The 24,549-nt window shown below is 44.7% G+C and overlaps 1 protein-coding gene across 20 annotated transcripts in view; it reads left to right on the forward strand.

Moving 5' to 3' along the window:
• The window catches only part of LOC138280823 (poly(rC)-binding protein 3-like), a 2,739,176-nt gene that overhangs the window by 2,653,889 nt on the left and 60,738 nt on the right, over nt 1–24,549 (forward strand). For all 20 annotated transcript variants that reach the window (XM_069219527.1, XM_069219542.1, XM_069219532.1 and 17 more), the window contains one exon: nt 234–350. In XM_069219527.1, the coding sequence (XP_069075628.1) occupies nt 234–350 (117 nt within the window). The remainder of the gene's footprint in view (nt 1–233; nt 351–24,549) is intronic.

The following is a 24,549-nucleotide window of genomic DNA, read 5'->3' on the forward strand; positions in this document are numbered from 1 at the left end:
ATAATTCCTACAACAGTTCCGTCACTTGTCATAGCCTTTACTGGCGTTTGGTATAACAACATAGTTGGGTGATGATGGGAAAAATGTTCTTTCATTCTACCACGCAGTGCTAGTTTGAAGAACCTTTACATCAAACTATGCCATAATGGGTGCATCTTTCTCCTGGTCTTTTCGTAAGGTGTCTACACACATCCAGGAACCACTGCTAAAACTGTTGACATTTCCTTTGGCAGAGTGGCGCACGAATTAATATTTCAGAAGGCTCCTGTCCCGAAAGGATTGTGACGATAACAGGACCAACGGACGCCATATTCAAGGCCTTCTCTATGATTGCACTAAAGTTTGAGGAGGTGAGCTAAGAAGCCTGGAGATGGGAATTTGCATATTTTCCACTTTAAATGTTTGTCCTAGTTCTACGTTTTCTACTACTGCTGCTGCTTTCTATGTTTATTCTGTTTACGTGGAAAGGCAGTGAGGTCATTTACAAATAACAAGGATTTGTGTAGATGTTCACACAACACAGTAATCTGTGCCGCCTTTTGCAGGCTTTTATAATTTATTTTAAATCTCTGCCACAATTTTTCACAAAGCTGTACCACTCGTGCACCTGCACAAAACCTTAGTAAATGTTCCCCAGTGGGTTACATACTATCTGGGTTGGCTCACAGTTTTCATTGCCCTGGGCAAGCATGCCAGAGAATGCACAATCACACCTCCCTCTTCACCCTAGGCAAGTACATGCAGTCGTCTTCAGTATTTACAAAGAAACATATGTCAACAGTGCACGTTTGTGTTGCTTTCATTTACATTTCAAACTTAATAAGCTGATATGAGGAACCCATTAAACCACTTGTGAACTGGTATGTGGGATTTATGATTGTATTATGTTTTAGTAGTGTGTTTTGATTTAATGTTTTATGTGATCAAGGCATTGCCCCTTTTATACTCAAAATTGTCAATACGACACTCGAAGAAAGCACATTCCTTTCTTCCATAAAACCAGGTCAGATTTCACCCCTACTGCAAAAACCCAATCTTGACCTATTGATTTACATCTCAGACCACTATCTAAATTGTCCTTCGTTGCAAATTTAAATGAAAAGGCGGTTTCAATACAACGTCTGCACACATATCTGAATATAACCTCCTAAAAGCTCACTAGTGAGAGTTCTGTGCAGAATGCAGCCCAGAAACAGGCTGTCTCGCAATACTGGGTAACGTTCTGAGAACCCTGGAAAGAGTTGACCACTGTTTCCTGGCCGTGCTAGATCTTTCATCAGCATTTAATGCTATAAACCACGAAATTCTTCTTGCCATCCAATCCACCAGAATGGGAATTGACAGTCAGGTGCCAGAAAGTATACCTGTTTTCTTTCATCTCAATGTGTTTAGAAATATTTAAATCTCCGACTTTACCAACAAAATGAGGGGTGCCCCAGGCTCTACATTGTCCCCCTTTTCTTCAAATTATGCACAGAACCCCTGAACGCTAAGCTCTAAAAAAGGGTATTAAAATCCACCAATATGCATATGATACCTGACTGTCCTTGGAAATCTTCAACTCATAAGGCACAGATTCTGTAAAACCCTTCCTGGTAAAACTATCAAACTGGGTTAGCTTGCTCATGTTTAACCTAAACCAAACTAAACAGAGGGGCAGATTAAAGAAAAGTGGCCCGGCACCCAGTGCAGCACAACTTTCCTTGCACCCTTTAGCACCCCACTACTGCCACCATGTGTGTGCCATATCTAAGATACGGCACACCATTGTGCAGGGTAGAGGGCAATAGCATCAGAATATTTGACGCTATTGATGTACTGTTCAGGGTTAGTGCTAAAATGTTGGCTATAACCCTGGACTGTACATAGGGGCCGATTGTAGACAATGGTGTGCCCCCTTTTAACGCCTTCCTTTAGAGCATGTGTTAAAAATGCCCAAAAAATGCTGCAAAGAAATCTTTTAGATTTTTTAGTCCCCCCACTAATTAGGGAATGACCCCCTTGCATACATTATGCCTGGCACAGGCATAATGTGGCACAAGGGGTTACAAAGTGGCGCAATGCATGCATTGCGCCATTTTGTAAATCTGGTGCAGCGATTTTGGCCTCATTGGGCTACATTAGCATAAAAAATTGTGCTAATGTGGCCAAGGAGGCGCTAGGCCCCCCTAAAACGGAGCCAGAGATTATTATCCTATATTCAAAATAACCCCATCCACCACTACAGTACTAACTTCAAATGCTCCCCCTTTAGGCATTACCCCCATATTGGTCCCTGCAGCTAAATCACTCCGAAAAAAATGAGCAGAAAGTAACTATACCACCCAAATGCCCAAGTTGTTTAAAACCTCCTCTTTCCAACTCTATGCCTTCAGGACACTCAAACCCACTATTCTCACCACATATTTCAGCACAGGAGTACAATATCTGGGTCTTTCTGAACTTGATGATGGTAACACCATGTTGGTGGGTCTCCTTAAAATCTCTTTGGCACCTCTCAAAGCCATCGTACAATGCATGGTCAAGGTAGCAAAGAGATGAGGCAGCATTACACCCATTTTAAGAGACTTCTACTAGATGACACATGAAGCCAGAACGGACTCCAAAATAGCATGGCTCACATACAAGGTGATTTGCCTCGGTCTGCTCTTCTACATAAGAAGCAAACTCAGCACCACAGCAGGACAGGGAAACACCAAGGACACATTGCCACTACTCCATGAAATCCCTAGGAAAAAAGTTTTAAAAAACTATTAGTCAAGCTTTCTCCTGTCAAGCTCCTTGAACATGGAACAGCCTCCTTTGAAAATCACAAACCAAACTTTCTGGCCTTCCCTAATGCTCTAAAATATCATCTTTTCAGACTACACCTGAACCAAGATAATTAACGGACGCATCATTCTGTATGCTGACAAGTGTTACTTGTTCTTGTCTCCTAATAGTTTTATGTTTATTCTCCTGTACAAATATAGACTGACTCCCCTCTGTATGACGAGGTAGTTCCATGTAATCTGGAGCTTGCCACTATCCATGCAGTGAAGTCTGCACTATTACAAGAGCACAATAATGATAATATCATTACCTAAATAAAACAGTCTCTTGATTTAGCTGCACATAGAAACAACAATTAGGTAAACAGCATTACATACATAAAGATGGGAAGAATATTTAGATGTCACTTTCATGTTCTGGAAACAGGGTCTTATTGTCAATGTAATACTTTTTTAGGTCGTCTCAGAAACAGCACCCCTGGCAATCTGGGCTGGGATATGAGAGTTTCCTATGATGAAAGTGTATTCCTCCTCTAAGGTTCCTCCACACCAGGCAGATGCTGTGGAGCTGGCTCAGATTAACAATCATCAAAGAGGAATATACGTCCTTTTTTATCATCCCATCATGTCTGTCAGAAACGAATTTTATTGCTGGGGAAATAGATGCCTTCCCTGAACAGTTCACGTATTTATATGGCGTTGAATTGATAAGAACGACTGAGGAAGTCTATCTTTGTGTCATTCTTGTTACTTTGACTTGAGAAGCGTAGGAGCCTGGATTCATGGGCACAGATGTAGTGTGGGGGCAGCATGAGGAAATAGACAATGACCAGATCAGATTCTACTCCGGACTTCCGCTTTAACATGTGTAAGTCCCTTGGCTGGTATACCAAAGAAACCTGGTTCAATGGGAGTTGGAGTATCTGTTTCTCATCTCAGGATAATAGGTGAGGTGCCGATCAGTTTATTAAAGGTACCAGGAGCTTGTGCTCCATGATTACGTGTAATGGGTGCTATAAATTTGGTAATGGTGTTCTTCCCACTTTAGGAATTCCAGTGCTCGAATCCTTTTTGGGCTCTTTTTTGGACTCATTCAGCGTGCAGGCGCTCTTTATTTTGCATAGATGCACAAAGAGACCATCTAACAGTTCCCCTTGACATGCCTGGCACATTCAGACTTTTCATATTCTAGAGTCACCTGGGCAGAAAAGTCATGTGTTTGTGCAATGGAGTTAAGTAATGTGAGGGAGATTTGTAGAACATCCTCTCTGAACAATGTGTAAGTGATAATCTCTTTACAGTGCCATACATTTATTTTCTCAAATTAAATCACAAGATCAGTTGCTTCAGCGAGATATCACTCGGGTCCTTTCAATGAGGGCACTGTTTATAGTATGAAGAGGCTTGAAAATGAGTGTTGTAATGGTTCACCACAGTAAGATTCTATTCCTGACTTCTTCCTAGGACTGAAACATGTCATTTTCTTCTGGTTGTACCAAACTACATTGTGTCACGGATGCATGTGTATGCGTGTCAGGGCTCAAGACTTATGAACTGTCAAAATGCCTACCTGGTGCCCTTGACATACATGGTGCTCAAAAGATAACAATCACTGAAGCTCTAGACATGTAAAGTAATTTGTACTATGCTTGGAATTTCATTAAAATGACTGGAGGACTATGTGTTTGTAAGACAGCCCATATGGTTTCCTCTCAGGTGATTGTCAGAATATCGTTGACAAAAATATCATCTGGCATATAGGGCCTCATTACAACCGTGGCGGGCTCGGCCACTGCCGCCCGCCACGGTTTAACCGCCGTGCGGCCGCCCATGCAGCTGCACTTCCGCCGTGCCCATTTTGGCATCCCCGCTGGGACTGAGGGTGGAAACAGAGTTTCCCCCCACCGGCACCGCGGAGATGTCGGCCTCAACATGGGAGCCGGCTCCTAATGGAGCCGGCTGTGTTGCGGCCGTGCGACGGGTGCAGTTGCACCCGTCGCGCTTTTCACTGTCTGCTGTGCGGACAGTGAAAAGCAGTGTGGGGCTGTGCCTGGGGGCCCCTGCACTGCCCACGCGACTCCCCTTCCCGCCAGCCTTTTCATGGCGGTCTCTACCGCCATGGACGGGCTGGCGGGAAGGGGACTAGTAATCCCCTGGGCAGCGCTGCCCTGGCAGAGTAAAACTGCCGAGACACCCATGGCGGTAAACAGCTGGTCCCGGCGGTGCAACCGCGGCGCTTCCGCAGCGGTCGTAATCCGCGAGATTGTACCGCCAGCCTGTTGGAGGTACAATCTCCAAAACAGCCCTGGCGGTCTTTGACCACCAGGGTTGTAATGAGGCCCATAGTCTCTTAAATCTGCTTTACATAATTATCAACCCCAGTGGGTGTAGATTGTTTAATATTAACTCCAATGGAACATGTGAGGTATTGAGTATACTATATTATATGGCTGTGTAGCCTTATTGTGCAGTATGCTCACTAATACTGTCATGGGGCCAGTCAGGAAAGTTTACTTAACCTTAAGCTTAACCATGGGAAGCAGTGGCTGCGAGCAGTAAGCCTTAGCAAAGGAACAATGTGTAAAGCATTTATCAGCACCAAACAATGAAATAAGAAAGTCACACGAAAGGAAAGAAGCAAGACACCAATTTATAAAAATAGAGTTTATTTTTATAAATTTGTAGAGATCTTAATCAGCCAAATCCACAGGAGGGTTCCGGAGATACAGATTTTAGAAGCAATGAAAAACTTTTAAATCAACTGTAAACAAGCATTGGCCAACAAAAAGTTTGAAAACTTTTGAAAAGTTTGAAACAGTCAGTTCAACAACTCCGGCCCACGTTGTTGGACAGTTACCTGGCCACCAGAGCATTTTTAAAGCAAGATCCAAACTTCACAGGATGTCCGCCAACAACAATAATGGAGTGGTCCTGATGCTGAGGGATGCAGGCTTAAAAATGGACCATACAACAACATTCTTGCCCCCTTCAAAATGGCATGACCCTTCCTCGGTCTTGAGGAGCAAGGTAGCCCCCCCAGATGTGTGACTGCCTGAGGACAACATACCCATGGTAAAACCAGTTTAGTGGTGAGTTTCACCTCTCTGGCCCCATCTCCAAGCTGTCTATAGAAACAAATAGCATGCTGCTATGGAGTGTAGAGCCGGGCAGCCCATCAAAGGCTGCTTCGGCTTTGAAGTCCGCCTGTGGGCTAACCCCTCTAGTGGCCATCCTGGCAGAGAAGGTGACATCTTCCCGCTGCAGTACTGCCCTTTGGTCCTAGCACTCGGAGTCATTCACCTATCTCCCCAGACGATCAGAAGCCTGTCTGAGTGTGTATACCTTTGTTAGTCTGCTAGACACGCATAGCACAGAGGGGCAACTTTCTAAAAGTTGCCAATTATTAATTGTGATAGTAATTTCGACCTGGGCATCAGGTCACCCTTAATGCCACGATTAATTTGATACCTCACATGACACAGTTTGGTAGTCCCCATCAAAAGTTTGCCTTTTGCAGAAGCCATGTGGTAACCCTATGTTAGTGAATGAGGTTACCAACTTTACCCAGGTCAAAATTACAATTTGGAAGTGTTTAAGCTAAGACATACCATAAAACATATGTCTTAATTAGCAAAATATTGCTTCCTGCTATAGGATTTGATAGGCCTTCCTTAGGGGAGACTTACATATAATGTTAAGAGATTATGGGGGTCATTACGACCTCGGCGGTCTTGTAAAAAGACCGCCGGGGCCGCGGGAGACAGAATACCGCCATTGCCGGCAGTATTCCTGGCTCCCTATTATGACATTTCCGCTGGGCCAGCGGGCGGTAACAGTGTTACCGTCCGCTGGCCCAGCGGAAATGTCACATCAACATTGCTGCCGGCTCATAATAGAGCCGGCGACAATGCTGATGTGACATTTCCGCTGGCCCAGCGGAAATGTCACATCAACATTGCTGCCGGCTCGAAATAGAGCCGGCGGCAATGCTGATGTGCAGCGGGTGCAGTAGCACCCATCGCCCATTTCACTGCCCGAAATTCAGGCAGTGAAATGCGCGACGGGGCTATGCCTGGGGGCCCCTGCACTGCCCATGCCAAATGCATGGGCAGTGCAGGGGCCCCCAGGGGCACCCCACGTCCCCTTACCACCAGACTTTCAATGGCGGTGTGTACCGCCACGGACAGGCTGGCGGTCGGGGACTCATAATTCCCAGGGCAGCGGTGCTTGCACCGCTGCCCTGGGGATTATGACCGCCAGGCGGAATCCTAGCGGGATATTGGAGGGGCCGGCGGTATGGCAGTGGCAATTCCGCCACGGTCATAATTGCTGGCAGTACACCGCCAGCCTGTTGTCGGTGTTACCGCCACCTTACCGCCGGCCGCCAGGGTCGTAATGACCCCCAAAGTAGCTTTGCCATAGGTTTAAATGGCAAATTCAAAATGACAGTGCAGCCAATGCCCTTACAGTCTACAGTGGCAGGCTGGGAGCCATTTTTACATGGTCACACAAAGGGTGGCGCACACAGTGCTGCAGCACTGAGTGAAAACTCTGTTTCACATGCCCTGATTACCATATACTAGGCACTTATCAGAAGCTAGGCCTTTCCATTTGGGTGTATCCAATTCAACATGCAATGTCTATGGGGTTAAAGCACTGGCACTGAGGTCTGATTAGCAGGCCTCAGTGCACTCTCTGAGTCGAAAACCAGCAACTAATAGTCCAGATGGAGGCAAAAAGTGAGGGGAGGGACCTGCAAAAATCCTGTTTACTTACAGGGCAATATTTGTGTTGGCAATAATTAGGACATTAATGGGTATATATCCTAAGGTTTTGTGATGGTTTGAATATATTGCAAAGCATTTTCAGCTTACTTACCATTGTAACAGCCCACAGGCACAATGCAACATTTTTCAGTGCTGCATGGGCACCTCACAACCCTTAGTTATTAATTCTCTATATTTTGATATGTTATTAATTAATATACAACATTCTGGCACCCTACATTGCTCCTCTTCAAAAGACCAAAGGCTCTGTGGTACACCATCAGAAGACCCACAGCTCTGTGGTATGCCATCAAAAGACCCAGAGCTCCATGGTACACCGTCAAAAGTCACACAGCTACTGGTACAGCATCAAACGACCTACATCTCTTTGGTACAGCATCAAAAGACATGCAGGTCTGTGTACAGCATCAAAAGACCCACAATCAAGTGGTACCACATCAAAAGGCCCACAGTTCTGTGGTACAGCATCAAAAGATCCACAGTTCTGTGGTACACAATCAAAAGACCCACAGTTGCATGGTACATCAACAAAAGCCCCATATTTGCATGGTACAGCATCAAAAGACTCGGTTGCATGGTACAGCATCAAAAGATCTACAGCTGTGCGGTACACTACTCCCAATAAAAAAGTGTAATAAAGCACAAATGTTATCACAGTCCATTTGCATTTAATGACAGAACTGAATATGAATAACGTTTGAGGCTACTCCAAGAAATAGCTGACAATGACTCCAATGGTTCATAAGAAAGTAGGTGGTGCCCACAAACACACAACCATAAGTAGCCCTCATTATGTTGAAGATAAAGAAAAAAGGAAGTTGTTGGATGTGAGATACTAGAAGGTAAGGAACCAAGCTTGTATGATAAATCTAGAAGCATTAACCAGGGGCTGCCATTGGAGCTAAAAAACAGAACAATAATTTGTTCAGTGATTCAGATGGAACTCGAAGACATGGGAAGCTTTGCAGGACATAATCCAAAAACTAATTCAATAACAGAGACCACCATGCTAGTGCAGATGAGAAACGAGTCCAGATTTACTATTCTTTTGCTCTGGCATGACAATAGGCAAAGTGGTGCAAATGGCAATGGCAATCAGCTTTCCAATATAGTAGTTTTGTTGCACCAAAACGTTGATACCAAAGCACAGTAAATCTGCTTTGTGTAAAGCAAGGTTAAACTCCTGTTATAATATATAAAGGAGACTGGCAGCATGCAAACACAACTAGCCTTTGCATGAAATGCCAGTTTACTAACGCAGTGCGGCCAAGCTTTCCATCCAATCCTAGTGTCAAATCAAAACAGGTGGAAACTACAGGCAAAAGGAAAATCTGATGACTTTCTTATGCATAACACTTATGATTTCCACAAAATGACAAGTTACGGGCCTAATTTACTAGGCCCTAGCGCCACCGGAGGTTCACTTTTAGTGCCGCTTCTGGTGGTGCTGTGCCATTTTCCATATTTACAAGGCGGAGTTAAGCCACCTTGCATGACTTAACACCTCCTACTAAATATGGCCTGACAAAGTTTTCTGCGGCAGAGGGGCCTTCAATGGGTGTTGCTGTGGGCCCTCCACTGCAACAACCATTGCGTTTTGACTCTGCCACAGATTTACGAGGATTTGTAAATCTGAGACAGTGCCAAAAACTAATGACACCCTCTTGGGGGTGGGGGGTGTTATCATGGTGCTATAAGGAGAAAAACTCCATTAATGATTGTTTATGTGCAGGAAGTCATTCCTTCCTGCACATAAACAATCAATAAATATTGACGATTTGCTACTCCAATGTGTGCTGCATTGTGCAGCACACATGGGACTAGTGTAGGAGGCTGGACTGGCTTGTAGTGAGTACCAAGGGGTACTTACACCTTGCACCAGGCCCAGGTATCCCTTATTAGTGTAGAGGGGTGTCTAGCAGCTTAGGCTGATAGAAAAGGTAGCTTAGCAGAGCAGCTTAGGCTGAACTAGGAGACGAGTGAAGCTCCTACAGTACCACTAGTATCATATGCACAATATCATAAGAAAACACAATACACAGATATACTAAAAATAAAGGTACTTTATTATTATGACAATATGCCAAACGTATCTCAGTGAGTACCCTCAGTACGAGGATAGCAAATATACATAAGATATATGTACACAATACAAAAATATGCAGTAATAGCAATAGAAAACAGTGCAAACAATGTATAGTCACAATAGAATGCAATGGGGGCACATAGGGATAGGGGCAACACAAACCATATACTCTAGAAGTGGAATGCGAACCACGAATGGACCCCAAACCTATGTGACCTTGTAGAGGGTCGCTGGGACTGTAAGAAAACAGTGAGGGTTAGAAAAATAGCCCACCCCAAGACCCTGAAAAGTGGGTGCAAAGTGCACCTAAGTTCCCCAAAGAGCACAGAATTCGTGATAGGGGAATTCTGCAGGAAAGACCAACACCAGCAATGCAACAACAATGGATTTCCAGACGAGAGTACCTGTGGAACAAGGGGACCAAGTCCAAAAGTCACGATCAAGTCGGGAGTGGGCAGATGCCCAGGAAATGCCAGCTGTGGGTGCAAAGAAGCTGCCACCGAATGGTAGAAGCTGAGGATTCTGCACGAACGACAAGGGCTAGAAACTTCCCCTTTGGAGGATGGATGTCCCACGTCATGAAGAGTCGTGCAGAAGTGTTTTCCAGCAGAAAGACCGCAAACATGCCTTGCTAGCTGCAAGGGTCGTGGTTAGGGTTTTTGGATGCTGCTGTGGCCCAGGAGGGACCAGGATGTCACCAATTGCGTGAGGGGACAGAGGGGGCATCCAGCAAGACAAAGAGCCCACTTAGAAGCAAGCAGCACCCGCAGAAGTGCCGGAACAGGCACTACAAAGTGGAGTGAATCGGTCACCCGAAGTTACACAAGAGAGTCCCACGCCGCCGGAGGACAACTCAGGAGGTCGTGCAATGCAAGTTAGAGTGCCGGGGACCCACGCTTGGCTGTGCACAAAGGAAATCCTCGGTGAGTGCACAGGAGCCGGAGTAGCTGCAAAACACGCGGTTCCCAGCAACGCAGTCTAGCGTGGGGAGGCAAGGACTTACCTCCACCAAACTTGGACTGAAGAATCACTGGACTGTGGGAGTCACTTTGACAGAGTTGCTGAGTTCAAGGGACCTCGCTCGTCGTGCTGAGAGGAGACCCAGAGGACCGGTGATGCAGTTCTTTGGTGCCTGCGGTTGCAGGGGGAAGATTCCGTCGACCCACGGGAGATTTCTTCGGAGCTTCTAGTGCAGAGAGGAGGCAGACTACCCCCACAGCATGCACCACCAGGAAAACAGTCGAGAAGGCGGCAGGATCAGCCTTACAATGTCGCAGTAGTCGTCTTTACTACTTTGTTGCAGTTTTGCAGGCTTCCAGCGCGGTCAGCAGTCGATTCCTTGGCAGAAGGTGAAGAGAGAGATGCAGAGGAACTCTGATGAGCTCTTGCATTCGTTATCTAAGGAATTCCCCAAAGCAGAGACCCTAAATAGCCAGAAAAGGAGGTTTGGCTACCTAGGAGAGAGGATAGGCTAGCAACACCTGAAGGAGCCTATCAGAAGGAGTCTGTGACGTCACCTGCTGGCCCTGGCCAATCAGAGCAGTCCAGTGTGCCAGCAGCACCTCTGTTTCCAAGATGGCAGAGGTCTGGAGCACACTGGAGGAGCTCTGGGCACCTCCCAGGGGAGGTGCAGGTCAGGGGAGTGGTCACTCCCCTTTCCTTTGTCCAGTTTTGCGCCAGAGCAGGGCTGAGGGATCCCTGAACCGGTGTAGACTGGCCTAAGGCAGAGATGGGCACCATCTGTGCCCATCAAAGCATTTCCAGAGGCTGGGGAGGCTACTCCTCCCCAGCCCTGACACCTTATTCTAAAGGGAGAGGGTGTAACACCCTCTCTCTGAGGAAGTCCTTTGTTCTGCCTTCCTGGGCCAAGCCTGGCTGGACCCCAGGAGGGCAGAAACCTGTCTGAGGGGTTGGCAGCAGCAGCAGCTGCAGTGAAACCCCGGGAAAGGCAGTTTGGCAGTACCCGGGTCTGTGCTAGAGACCCGGGGAATCATGGGATTGTCTCCCCAATACCAGGATGGCATTGGTGGGGCAATTCCATGATCTTAGACATGTTACATGGCCATATTCGGAGTTACCATTGTGAAGCTATACATAGTTAGTGACCTATGTATAGTGCACGCGTGTAATGGTGTCCCCGCACTCACAAAGTCCGGGGAATTGGCCCTGAACAATGTGGGGGCACCTTGGCTAGTGCCAGGGTGCCCACACACTAAGTAACTTAGCACCCAACCTTTACCAGGTAAAGGTTAGACATATAGGTGACTTATAAGTTACTTAAGTGCAGTGTTAAATGGCTGTGAAATAACGTGGACGTTATTTCACTCAGGCTGCAGTGGCAGGCCTTCCAAGAATTGTCAGAGCTCCCTATGGGTGGCAAAAGAAATGCTGCAGCCCATAGGGATCTCTTGGAACCCCAATACCCTGGGTACCTCAGTACTATATACTAGGGAATTATAAGGGTGTTCCAGTATGCCAATGTAAATTGGTAAAATTGGTCACCAGCCTGTTAGTGACAATTTGGAAAGAAATGAGAGAGCATAACCACTGAGGTTCTGATTAGCAGAGCCTCAGTGAGACAGTTAGTCATAACACAGGTAACACATACAGGGCACACTTATGAGCACTGGGGCCCTGGCTGGCAGGGTCCCAGTGACACATACACTAAAACAACATATATACAGTGAAATATGGGGGTAACATGCCAGGCAAGATGGTACTTTCCTACAACTAGCAAATCACCATTATAAATTGTTTATGTGCTGGGAGGGACACCTTCCTGCAGACAAAGTCATTCCCTACACTATGGTGCAAGAGTGCCTACTTTGGCTCTAAGCAGCTATTTTTAGCGTCAGAGCTAGGGAAAACATAGCAGTGTGCCGTATTGTTTAAATGCATCCCTGCGTTTCTGAAGTGATGCAACATGGCACTGCCAGTTTTAGTGCTGCACTGCGCCTTTTTTAAGTAAATGAGGCCCTATGTGACTTACTGTGGGCGGCGTGCTTTTTGTAGAAATTTGTACCAGAGATGTCCCTTGAGTAGAAATCATGCACAATGCCACTTGCTCGCCTTTGCAAGAGAGCCGCTAACGAGATCACCAGTGCAACGCAGCGCTAAAGATTTTCATGCAACGGGGCACTGCGTGAAATTTTGTAAATCTGGGCCTGCGTGTGGGTGATGTGCTTGTGGCGAGATTCAAATATCAAAATCCTGGCATCTGCGTTCTGCAACAACCATCGCTTCTCTTCTTTTCTTTTCTATACAGACTGTGGTGAAATACCCAGGTACTCTAAGGTGTTAATGATGTGTCTTTATACAAAAGAGCGAGGATGAGAATCATGTCCAAGTAAATCAGTAAATCAACGTCGCACCCCTCAGGCACGCAAACAATCTATATCCCTGTTCATTCCTTCCATTTGAGGGCTTTACTAGTCCAGCTATATTTAGCCAAAGGTAACCCTCTTCCACCCACCCGGTGGTCTCGACCTTGGACAATGTGATTGGAAAAGGGACGGGCCCTTGCAGCTGGTATAATGGACTGGAAAGAAAGCCAAAATGGCCTGTCAGCTAAAAGCAACGAGGAAATAAACTAGGCGACTGCATTGACACAGTATTAATATATGTAATTCTTCGTGCAGTGTTCTGAAGAGCTCTGGTTCCCTAGCATTCGTAGCAGAGATTTTTTTTCTTCCCTACGTTTTATTTCTGCAACTTACACCGTACTTAGGCCCATAGTTATACTATTCTAGCGCTGCATTTGCGGTGCTTTTTGAGGCACAAGCAACGCAAACGTCTAAAATACAATTGTATTTTGTAAGTTTGCACCGTTTTTGAGTCAAAAAATGATGCAAATGCGTTGCTAAAAAAGTATAAATATGGGCCTTAGTAGGTAACAGAGAAAATGCATTTATCGTTTTCTAGTTGTTTGTGTACCACTGCACTGCGGCACTAAAACATAAATAAGATATAGGAATGATAACTATGGGAGTAGCAGGATTTGAGAGCACTGCAACTTTGAATTTCCCTGACCAGTGAGGAGTATGGTTCTAAATCACACGCCCTCAGAAGCACATCCGTGGTCAAGTTGTTTAAACTAAATAACCATCAGATTAGTGTACTAAAGCATGAATTAAAGTTTTATACATTTTAAGTGATATGGTTACAAATGCAAAGAGAGCTGAAGTGAGTTACTTGATTCACAGTGTCTTGTGCACCAGGGTTCCATTAGATTAGAACTCCAGTCGTCTGGCTTAAACGGGTATATATATATATATATATATATATATATATATATATATTGTATGGTTTGTGTCAAAAGCTTTGGGTACCTAATTTCATCTCATGACAAGTGACAGATCCAGATTTTAAGATTTAAGATAGGTGTAAATTTACATTTGCAGACGAAACATACAGCCTTGGAACTATGGTTAAACTTCTGCTTTATAGGTGCTGGTTTTGTGATGGGAACTGGGCAAGTGTGGAGATTGAGAATGTTGGGGAAATCCCACAAAGTACTACCTTTGTAGGTGTTCAGTACTGATATTGATATATTGATATTGATAATTATTTACAAAGCTCAATGAATACCCTCTGAGAGAGCAATATTCAAATGCCTTTTGAGGACCTATGCTGGCATAGGTAGGCTCGAGATGAGATGATAGGTTTTTTCCTCACCTGTATGAAGGGAGTTTTTTTTTAGCACGAGGTGAATGGAGAATCTTTTCCAATCTGTCGGATAATCCCCACCTTAATGATACTATTCAGTAGGGTAGTGAGCGGAATGGTTACTGTTCTTGCTACAGCTTGTAGAACTTTCGGTGGGCAAGGGTAGGAAAGGGCTCCTGATGTAGTGCAGCCTATTAGTTCAATCACTCAATCGATAGTTAGGGACGGAAACTTGCGGAACTCCAAGTTGCATTGTCTTAGGGTATTGTGCCCTGATGTCGGAGGGCTGGAGCTCTGACTTGTATCAAAGACCCCATAGACTCTACTTTGGTCTTAAAAAATTCTGCTAGGTTGTTGCAAAGCAGTTGGGTGGGAATCAGGATATTAGCCATAGGTGAACATGTTCATTTTATCAGTGAAGTATTTTGTTTTGTCTCCTAGAATCATAATGTTATATTCCTGTAAAACTAATTTGTATCTATCTCTTTCCTCTCAACAATAATTACTCCTCCAAACTTTTTCCTTTTGCCGACACTGCTGTTTCATCAATCTGAGTTTGGAAGAGAACCAAGGTGCTGTAGGCCTGCTTCTATAATTTTTGACAGGTCTAGTATGAGTTAATTTACCAACTGCCTCATTAATCCAAACAAAGTAGTTTGCTGCAGATAGATTTTGATCACCCAAGACGGGGAGTTGAGTGGCCTCTATCCTCTCAGGTAGTTTTAACCTAACAATCTTATTCCAGGCTCTAACCATTTTTCCTTGACTTATTTTATTACCTCGAAGTTTAGTAGCTGGAATGTGATTGCTAAAACTGATTGCCAAGTGATCTGACCAGATACTTGGAAGAACAGCTTCCAATTGTAGATCAGGATGATTAGAAAAAATACCATCTAAGGTATGACCTGCTGAGCGTGTGGCTGAATTCACAAGTTGTTTTAAGTTAAAGCAACTCATATTGTCAATAAGTGAAGCTGCTTCTTTGTTGTTTTAATCGTCTAGATGAAAATTGAAGTCACCAAAAATAGTATAGTTAGTACATTACACTTATGACTCTACAAAGTCGCTTAGGGGCTCTAGGAATTTAGTTTTGGGACCTGGGGGTCTATAGATCAGTAACCATTGAACATGCGACTGTTGTTTATTTTACATTTGAATGAGCGTACTTCGCTATCTTCTATTGTAGAGAACTCACATACAATCTCCAGATGATCGCGATATATTAGCATTAATCCTCTATCTCTTTCACCCACCCAGTCTAATCTAGTTGGACATAGCCTGCTGGCAATACTGAGGTCATGCCTCGATCTGACGACTCATCTGCCCAAATTTCCATTAAAAAAGCTATGTTGAGGCATGTGTGTCTAACAGCTCCATGAGTTCATATCTGTGTTTAACAGCAAAGCTAGTATTAATTAGAAATCATTTAAACTTTGAGGTCCTGGGTCGAGGGGAAGTGGGAGGGGCATCTTAGATGTGACTGCTAATGGTAGCAGTTTCAACTGACACATGAAATTGGAGTTGTTGCATCAAAAGTTCTTACATGTCTCCCTGAAATTTAACATATTGCATAAAGGCTGCTTTCCTGACTTCCTATGTCCAGTGCTTAATTTGTAAATAAAAAGGTGCCGGTGCTCAAAGCTCTCCTTTTAAAGAAGCAGCTGCTGTTGCAATTAAAGGTGCGAGTACAGAATACTGAGGTAGCGTAATCCTGAAACCACCTCGGGCCTCTTCAATCCATTTACTGCCTTTCCCTGTCCCTTCAACTCACTCTTGCATCTTTCTGTTTTTCTCCTTTCTGACGCTTTTTTGTTTTTCTCTTCCTCCATCTTTCCCACATGTCTTTTGCTTGCAGTAAATGCTTGAGACAGAAAACTAAGCGCCGGCCCTCAGAAATAAGCACTGGTGCTCCGCACCGGAAACAACAAGCACAAATTAAGCACTGTCTATGTCCAAATAGCATTTCTCTAGTATACTCCTGGGGCTTAAATCAACCAGGGGTCCTGGCGTAGGGCTCATTCAAGGCACAGATGGACTTGCCTTTGGTACGCCTATTGTGCTCCAGTGGTACACCCACTGCACCCACCCACTACACATCTGTGGCTGGAGGATCATTAAATACCAAGCCCAGCCAAAACAACTAAACGGCCAACGAAGATGGTGTCTATGAATGTCCCATTCTGCTCCCTGGCACTGAACACGGCCAGGAGCAGAGTGAAAAAAGTGCGCTGTGCAGGAAACAAATGCAATGTGCAATTAGCAATTAATACACTTAAAACTGTTTAAAAAGTGTTCCTCTTTCGTTTCTATTCCCACATAAAGCATAGTACCTTTGGGGTCTTATGACTCATGATGTTGGTAATGACTCATACAGAGTCATCACCAACACCAATGCTTTTCACACACATTTTGCACAAAAACCCAAACACCCCTATATTATACGGGGGTAAACTAAACGGATGTATCCGCCTGAAAATTATTTTTCTCATGTTGGAAACTAATATTGAAAATGTGGGGAATATGTGCACCTTAACTCTAAACCCAAATGAGCACTTAGCTGCCAGTGGAAACAGCACCAGGTTAGGGTACACAAGACAGCGGGGTAACAAAGGCCCCTGAAACCCTGCACTCCAGGGGGCCCTCTCAGCTCAGTACACTGTGTACGGGTGGCAGGCACCTGACAGGGTCCAAGGGGAAGGGCCCCCCACAAGGTACTTTGTGGGGAGCCCCCTCAGGTTTCGTTACACCACTGACACAAGACTATGATTTTCATAGATTTAGCAGTGTACGCACTAGGAATTTCATGAATCCTCGTTCTAATAGGGATAGCCACCATTGTGGCCTAAACTGATTTTGTAGAGGACGTCATCATCATGTGGAACAGTATTTCCTTTTTCCTGTTAGCCATAACAGACTCTCTAACAAAATTGAATCTTTAGCCCCCAGATTTCCACTTACTAAATGTGGAGAATGTCCAGCAAAACCCTCAAATATCACATCCCATCCTATTCTTTGGAGGCAGGTGTTGGGTAAAGTACTTAGGGCCAGATTTAAGAAAAGTGGTGCTGCATTGCATGTGGCGCCACTTTTCTTGCACCCATCAGCACGGCCCCTAACGCCACCATGTGTGCACCATATTAAATATACGGCACACCATGTTGCAGTTTAGGGACAATAGTGTCATCATTTCTGACGCTATTGTAGAACATTGCTGGATTACCACCAAAAGGATAATGGTGTGCCCCCTTTTAACCCCTGCTCTGTGCAGATGTTAAAAATAGCCGCTAAAAATGGCGCAGTGGAATCTCATAGATTCCATTATGCCTTTTCTGCCCCCCCCCCCAATGGGGGAACACCCCCTTGCATACATTATGCCTGGTGCAAGGGGTTACAAAGTGGCGCAATGCATGCATTGCGCCACTTTGTAAGTCTGCTGCTGTGAATTTGGCCACATTGAGCCACATTAGTGTCATAAAAAATGACGCTAATGTGGTGCAAGGAGGCGCTAGGTCTTCTTAAACCTGGGCCTTAGTTCCTCAAGAACTTCATCAAAATGTGTGATTAGAAAGTGGCTGCCTAGCTGCCTAAAGATTGGGTCATGCACTTTCTTCTTTGGTGTGCATACATTGTGAATGTAAATGCCCACAAACCTCAACCTAGGGTAGTCACGTGAGATTCATACACAGACTGGACACAGCGAGATGGCCGAAGCTCACCTGAGTGTCATTAATCATGGAGAACCTTTTTCAGGATCATGTGAAGAGAGCGCTGAAAGAGGCAGACGTGGAAGTGTGCCCAGGCAACCTGCCTAATTTTAAAAGATATCTCAAGTGAGCCATGTTGATCAGAGATGTCACAGTTTTTTCAGTTCGTCTTCTAACTGGACAAGAGAAGGAGCAGGCACATTTTGGACGGCCAGGTGTTTTTTCAGAAGTAGATGAACCTAGATTTAAAAATGAGTTGAAAACATACCTTTTCGGATGTTATTGAGGACAGAGAGCTGGTAATTCACTGTCACATGCTCTGATGATACCACTTCAAAAATGTGCCAGGATACACTTGCTGAGTAGCCGTGCGCTATAAAAGCACACGTCAATCATTTATTCATTCAATTCAGGTCTCCATCTCTTTCTAAGCAGAACAGATGGAATGCTTAAATATGACTCCGATCCTTATCACTCTAACAGAATGTAATACTGTGCGAAACCACTTGGTGTGTCTTTTGCCGTGCGCAGTACTCCTTCCTGATAACAAGTTCCACAGTTCATAATGGGGGTGTAAAGTGTAATAATGTCAACAATAAAACAATCCACCAGAGGGTTCTGTTCTTGCTCTTTTTTATTTAGTTCTGCATGCTCTGGTCTATCTTGGATATTGCCTCACCTATTTGGTGGATAATCCATCTGGTTCTGTACACTCTCTTTAAAGTCAGAAATTTTTAGGAATAGTTCTTTTAGTCTCCGGTAGGAGGAGTCTAATGTGATCCCCTATGTAGGGTATCAGGAGACCTTGTTTCAATGATGGCCCAATAGATCTTGCAGGAAGAAAAGAACATTCCTGAAAACACGATAATGCACTCCCGCTTCTGCTCTCAAAGTGGCTTCGATAGGAAAAAAGCACTCCATCACTGGATAGACCCTCTACCCTGAGAAAAGAAAAGGGTAGTTGGCAATGGATCATCAGGTGGTCCCGCTTCTCCTGATCATGTGCGGCAGGAAGAACGCATTATATACTTAGAGCGTGCCTGCTGAGACCTACCTCTCTGGGTCCTGTGCAGATTCTCATATGCACAAGCCCTCCTGTTTGAATCCAGTGTGCATTTTCTGGGATCTGCTAGTTAGGGTGCTCCCTTTCCCTGCTCTCTTTAAATAATGACTCACCTCTCTTCTTTGAAGGCAAAGTTTCAAGGCAGGCTCTAAAGTCAGCTTTCTGGATGGGTTCCTTGGGTAGCAGGTATGCCCCTGTTACTTTACCAATCCGCTTGCTTGCTGGCCCATGCAGTCTGGGTAACAGCTCCTTGCAGCCAAGGGGCACCCGTAACACCCACTGCCCTAAGAACAAGAGCTTGCTATGTTGGCATTGTTCCCAGACTTCCAAGGAGTAACCCCCAACAGAACCCCTGTGCGGCAGTGCTGCACCCGGGGCACTCTGTTGTTGGAAGAATAATTAAATAATGAAAATAGTAAGAAGGGTGAGCCGTGTGACAGAACGAGAAGTTGAAAATCCCACGTGCTCCTGTGTTAACAGCTGCAAAATTCTAAATCCTCTATATTTCGTGCACACATTACATGCTGACATTTGTGCAGGGAAAAATGTTGAATTGTGACAACACATCTTGTAATGCCGATGTAAGCACAAAATGCCATTTGTTTGCAAGTCGCCGTGTGTGAGCCCCTCACAATGATTGGTTCAGAAGAGTCCTGGCAATCGAGACACCATTATTCATATAGGCTAGAATTTGAAGAGGCACAGTCGCTGTTACAGGGACATCTTTGCCTATATTAATGTACAGTTTTCTAGTTCACTTATGGATCAGCTGAAGGACAGTAGGCTAATCGGCATCTGTGCTTTACTCCTGCTCACGCAAGAAAGGAGATGTAGAGCTCTCCACAAGAGACAAAGCGCATTTGGGAAGTATTGCTGGCATATGCAGGTTCTTTCAAACTAATAAGCACAGACTCTATACCAATTCGCAGCTGACCATGCCTCATTCTATCCCTGAGCAGTCTCCAATTCTAGAAATGCTAGGCAAAGGATGCCCTTGTGAAGAACTGTGTACACTTCTATTAGGGTGAAGCACTGTATTTCGTTGATGAACCAACCTGAAAACCTGCTTGGGCTTTGTCTGGATAATGTGCATCCTTCCACCAAAGAACCTATGCAATTTGGAGGAAAAACAGCATTGAAAATTCGGATAATACGACCAGAAAACTAAGATGTTGTCTATGAATGTCCCATTCTGCGTCCTGGAATATAACACCGCCAGGAGCAAAGAGATCAAAGGGTCATAAATGGCCTCTTTTAATGAAAGGGGATCATATAATTGCTCCCCTACCACCAGACGTTTGGTTGACAAGTGTATTACAATTAATATGTGTTCCTGTCGAGCATTGAAGAAGAACCTCATCAAGGTAGACATCGAATCATCAAATCTTTATTCTGTGCCTTCCTCTTAAGAAGAAACAAAGGCAAATTCCACGTTAGAACCAGAGATCAGGTAGATCAGCAACAAACAATTAGATTTTGCTGTTCCCAATGAAACTGGAGAAAAAACATTGTATATTTTTGAAAAATAATGCACCCTTCGCACCAACTCCTTGATCCTCCTCCTCTACAACCATATCACCACAGTTCTGTCAAACTGTTAACCAATCACAGAACACACCCAATGAGCTACCCTGACTATATCAATGATCATCCATAGCTTTCATCTGTCAAATACCAAACAGCGCTACTAGGTGTGGTTACGCTAATTGGCACCAGAAGTGTCTGAAAGGTCTTGGTTTGGCATAATGCACTACTTAAAAACAAGTAAATTTAAATAAAAGCACTACAGAATTTTGGCAGGTTTAGTTGGATGGGTTGATTGTCTGTACTGATAATAAAGAAGATGTATTTTTGTAACTCAATGTACCAGAAAGCAGTGTAGGTAGAATTAAGGGTAGAGTTAAGACAATTGGAAATCAGTGTTATAAAGCAACAAATCTTTAACAGTCGTAAACTGGACCTGCTAGCAACTTGAAGGAACCATTTTTTCAGTCTGTCCAAAAGACAGTGTTAAATCTCTTGCAAACCTTACATGATAGAAGAAACATAATAAATAAAAAAGGCACACACACATATATATATATATATATGTTTGGTGGCATGTGTAGCTGCAGATACACATGCTGTGCATTATACTTCTGCCATCTAGTGTTGGGCTCGGAGTGTTACAAGTTGTTTTTCTTCAAAGAAGTGTTTTCGAGTCACAGGATTGAGAGACCCCTCCTCTTCGGTTCCATTGCACATGGGCATCAACTCCATGTTAGATTGTTTTCTTTCCACTGTCGGGTTCGGACGTGTTTCCTTTCGCTCTGAAAGTTCGATTCGGAAAACTTAGAAAACGACTTATTTTCATCGGTATTGTATCAATCGGGTTTACATCTTCCATCGACACATCGGTACTGTCGGAGAAGACAACTTTACTCGCCCTTCGGGGCGCGCGGGCCTAACTCGGGCCTAGTCGGGTCGACCGTGTGGAAGCCTCATGGATCGGACTCCATTACGATTCTGTCCTCAGTGCCTCGCTAAATTCCCTTATACAGACCAACATCTCGTCTGTAATCTTTGCCTTTCCCCAGATCATCGGGAAGAAAATTGTGAGGCCTGTCGATCCTTCTGTTCCAAAAAGACGCTTCGAGACAGGAGGGCACGAAGACTCGAGATGGCGCCCAGAAGCTCCGAACATCTCGACTTGGAGGAGGAAGAGATCATGAAGACAGCAGTCTCCGTCCGAGGTTCCGACTTCAACGACAGATCCGAGGAAGATAGACCGGTCACGGCAGGACAACAACATGTGAGTACGCCTGCCCCTGTACCATCACAATGACACAAACATAAGGCCCTGGGTTTGCTACTGTCAGAAGGCCATGGCTTGGCCCGAAAAAAGACATCCGGTGACCAAACTGTCAGTTCGGCACCGAAAAAGGCCACTCCTCCGAAACCATCGGAGTCGACAAAGGCCTCCGTGTCCAACTCAAGCAAACACTATTTTTTTGATTCAAAAATTCAGAAATCCCTTTTGGAGCCAAGAACATCCACTACACCATCTTTTTCAATACCGAAAAAGCCAGCTTCGGAACCGAAAAAGGCAGGATACACAGAGGAACATGGACTTTCAAAAAGACTAAAGGAAAGCCACAAAACCTCTGAAGAGGAGACTCAAGCACAGCCATTACTTGAAGTAATGGATGAGAGGCAAGCCAGGATTCATATCCACAAGGAAACCGGCAGAATCCTAACAGCACCTCCTCTAAAACCTTAGAGGAAGCTAGCCTTTCAGGAGGAATTGGACACTATGCAGCCTCCAGCTAAAGTGCCAAAGCCGAAGGAGAAACCACCACCTCCTCAATTTTCTCCAGCTCATTCTCCTCCTCACTCTCCACACCTGCATACCTCTCCTCCTACCAGTCCTACACCAGTGCAGTCACCATCAAACTCTTTTGGCTCACAACAGGACAATGTAGATCCATGGGATCTTTATCATCCAGATCCCATTCCCAACAATGACCCAGACTGCTTTCCCTCTAAGCCTCCACCACCTGAGGATAGCACTGTGTACAACCAGATTTTAGCTAGGTCTGCAGCATACCATGGTGTCACCATGCACACTGAACCGTTTGAAGAGGATTTTTTGTTTAATACACTCTCCTCCACACATTCAAAATACCAGTTCCTTCCCATGCTCCCAGGCATGCTAAAACACGCTGACCAAATATTTAATGAGCCAGTTAAGGCAAGGATAATTACGCCCAGGATAGAGAAAAAGTACAAACCACCTCCTTCTCATCCTGATTACATAACGCAACAAGTTCCACCAGATTCGGTAAAAGTAAGTGCTGCCAGAAAAAGGGCAAACTCCCAGTCATCAGGAGATGCACCCCACCAGACAAAGAAAGCAGGAAGTTTGATGTTGCGGGGAAGAGAGTTGAATCCCTAGCAGCAAATCAATGGAGGATAGCTAACTCACTGACACTGTTAGCTAGATACAACAGGGCTCATTGGGATGAGATGCAAGACATAATTCAGCATCTCCCCAAAGAACATCAGAAAAGGGCACAGCAAATAGTGGAGGAAGGGCAAGCCATCACCAATAATCAAATTTGATCTGCCCTAGACGCAGCAGACACCGCTGCAAGAAGTGTCAACACTGCGGTAACAATAAGGAGGCATGCATGGCTCAGGTCCTCTGGCTTTAAATCCTAAATACAGCAAGCGGTGTTAAATATGCCATTCAATATGAAACAACTTTTTGGCCCAGAAGTTGATACAGCCATTGAGAAATTGCGCAAAGATTCTGATACCGCAAAAGCAATGGGTGCATTATACTCCACACCATACATGGGATCATTTTGGAAAACTAAGTTTAGAGGTGGATTTAGAACACAAACAGCAGAAGCATCCACATCGCAGGCAAAACCAACCTACCAACCACAATACCAACAAGGTGGTTTTAGGGACACATATAGGTGGGAGTATCCCAGAAATAGTGGGAAATTTCAAACCTCTAAGCAAACTCCACAGCACCCTAAGCAGTGACTTCCTTCATCCCCTTCCACTCCACACTTCTCCTGTGGGGGGAAGACTAGTACAGTTCCACACAAATTGGTAAAACATTACCACAGACAATTAGGTACTATCAATTATCCACAATGGTTATTGCTTAGAATTAATACAAACTCCCCCAATCATTCCACCAAAGTCACACAAACTATTTACAGAACACATGAATCTGTTACAGGAAGAAGTCAAATCTCTATTACTCAAACAAGCAATAGAACCTGTGCACAAGCTCAAATAGGGACAAGAGTTTATTCACTATATATTTCCTAATTCCCCCAAAAGATGGCACCCTCAGACCAGTATTAGATCTCAGGACCCTCAATCTTTACATCGTGTCAGAACATTTTCACATGGTAACACTTCAAGATGTTAGCCCACTACTCCAAAAACACAATTTCATGGCAACATTAGACCTCAAGGATGGCACCTAGGTACCCATGGAATTGGGGGTTCCAGGAGATCCTTATGGGCTGCAGCATTTCTTTTGCCACCCATAAGGAGCTCAGACAAACCTTTCTTCCGGACAGCCACTGCAGCCTGAGTGAAATAGTGCACACACTGCACTTAAGTGACTTATAAGTCACCTATATATCCAACCTTCATTTTCTGAAGGCTAGGTGCAAAGTTAATGTGTGTGAGGGCACCCTTGCACTAGCAAAGGTGCCCCCACGTCATCCAGGGCCAATTCCCCAGATTTTGTGAGTGCAGGGATACCATTATGAGCGTGCACTACATATATGTCAATACTTATATGTAGCTTCACAATGGTAACTCCGAATATGGCCATGCGAGGTGTCTAAGATCATGGAATTGTCCCCCTCATTCCAAATCTGGTATATGGGGGCCAATCCCATGCATCCTGGGGGCTCCACCATGGACCCTCATTACTGCCAAATCAGCTCTCTGAGGTTTTCGC

The sequence above is a fragment of the Pleurodeles waltl genome, chromosome 2_2, assembly GCF_031143425.1.
Source record: "Pleurodeles waltl isolate 20211129_DDA chromosome 2_2, aPleWal1.hap1.20221129, whole genome shotgun sequence".
Lineage (NCBI taxonomy): Eukaryota > Metazoa > Chordata > Amphibia > Caudata > Salamandridae > Pleurodeles > Pleurodeles waltl.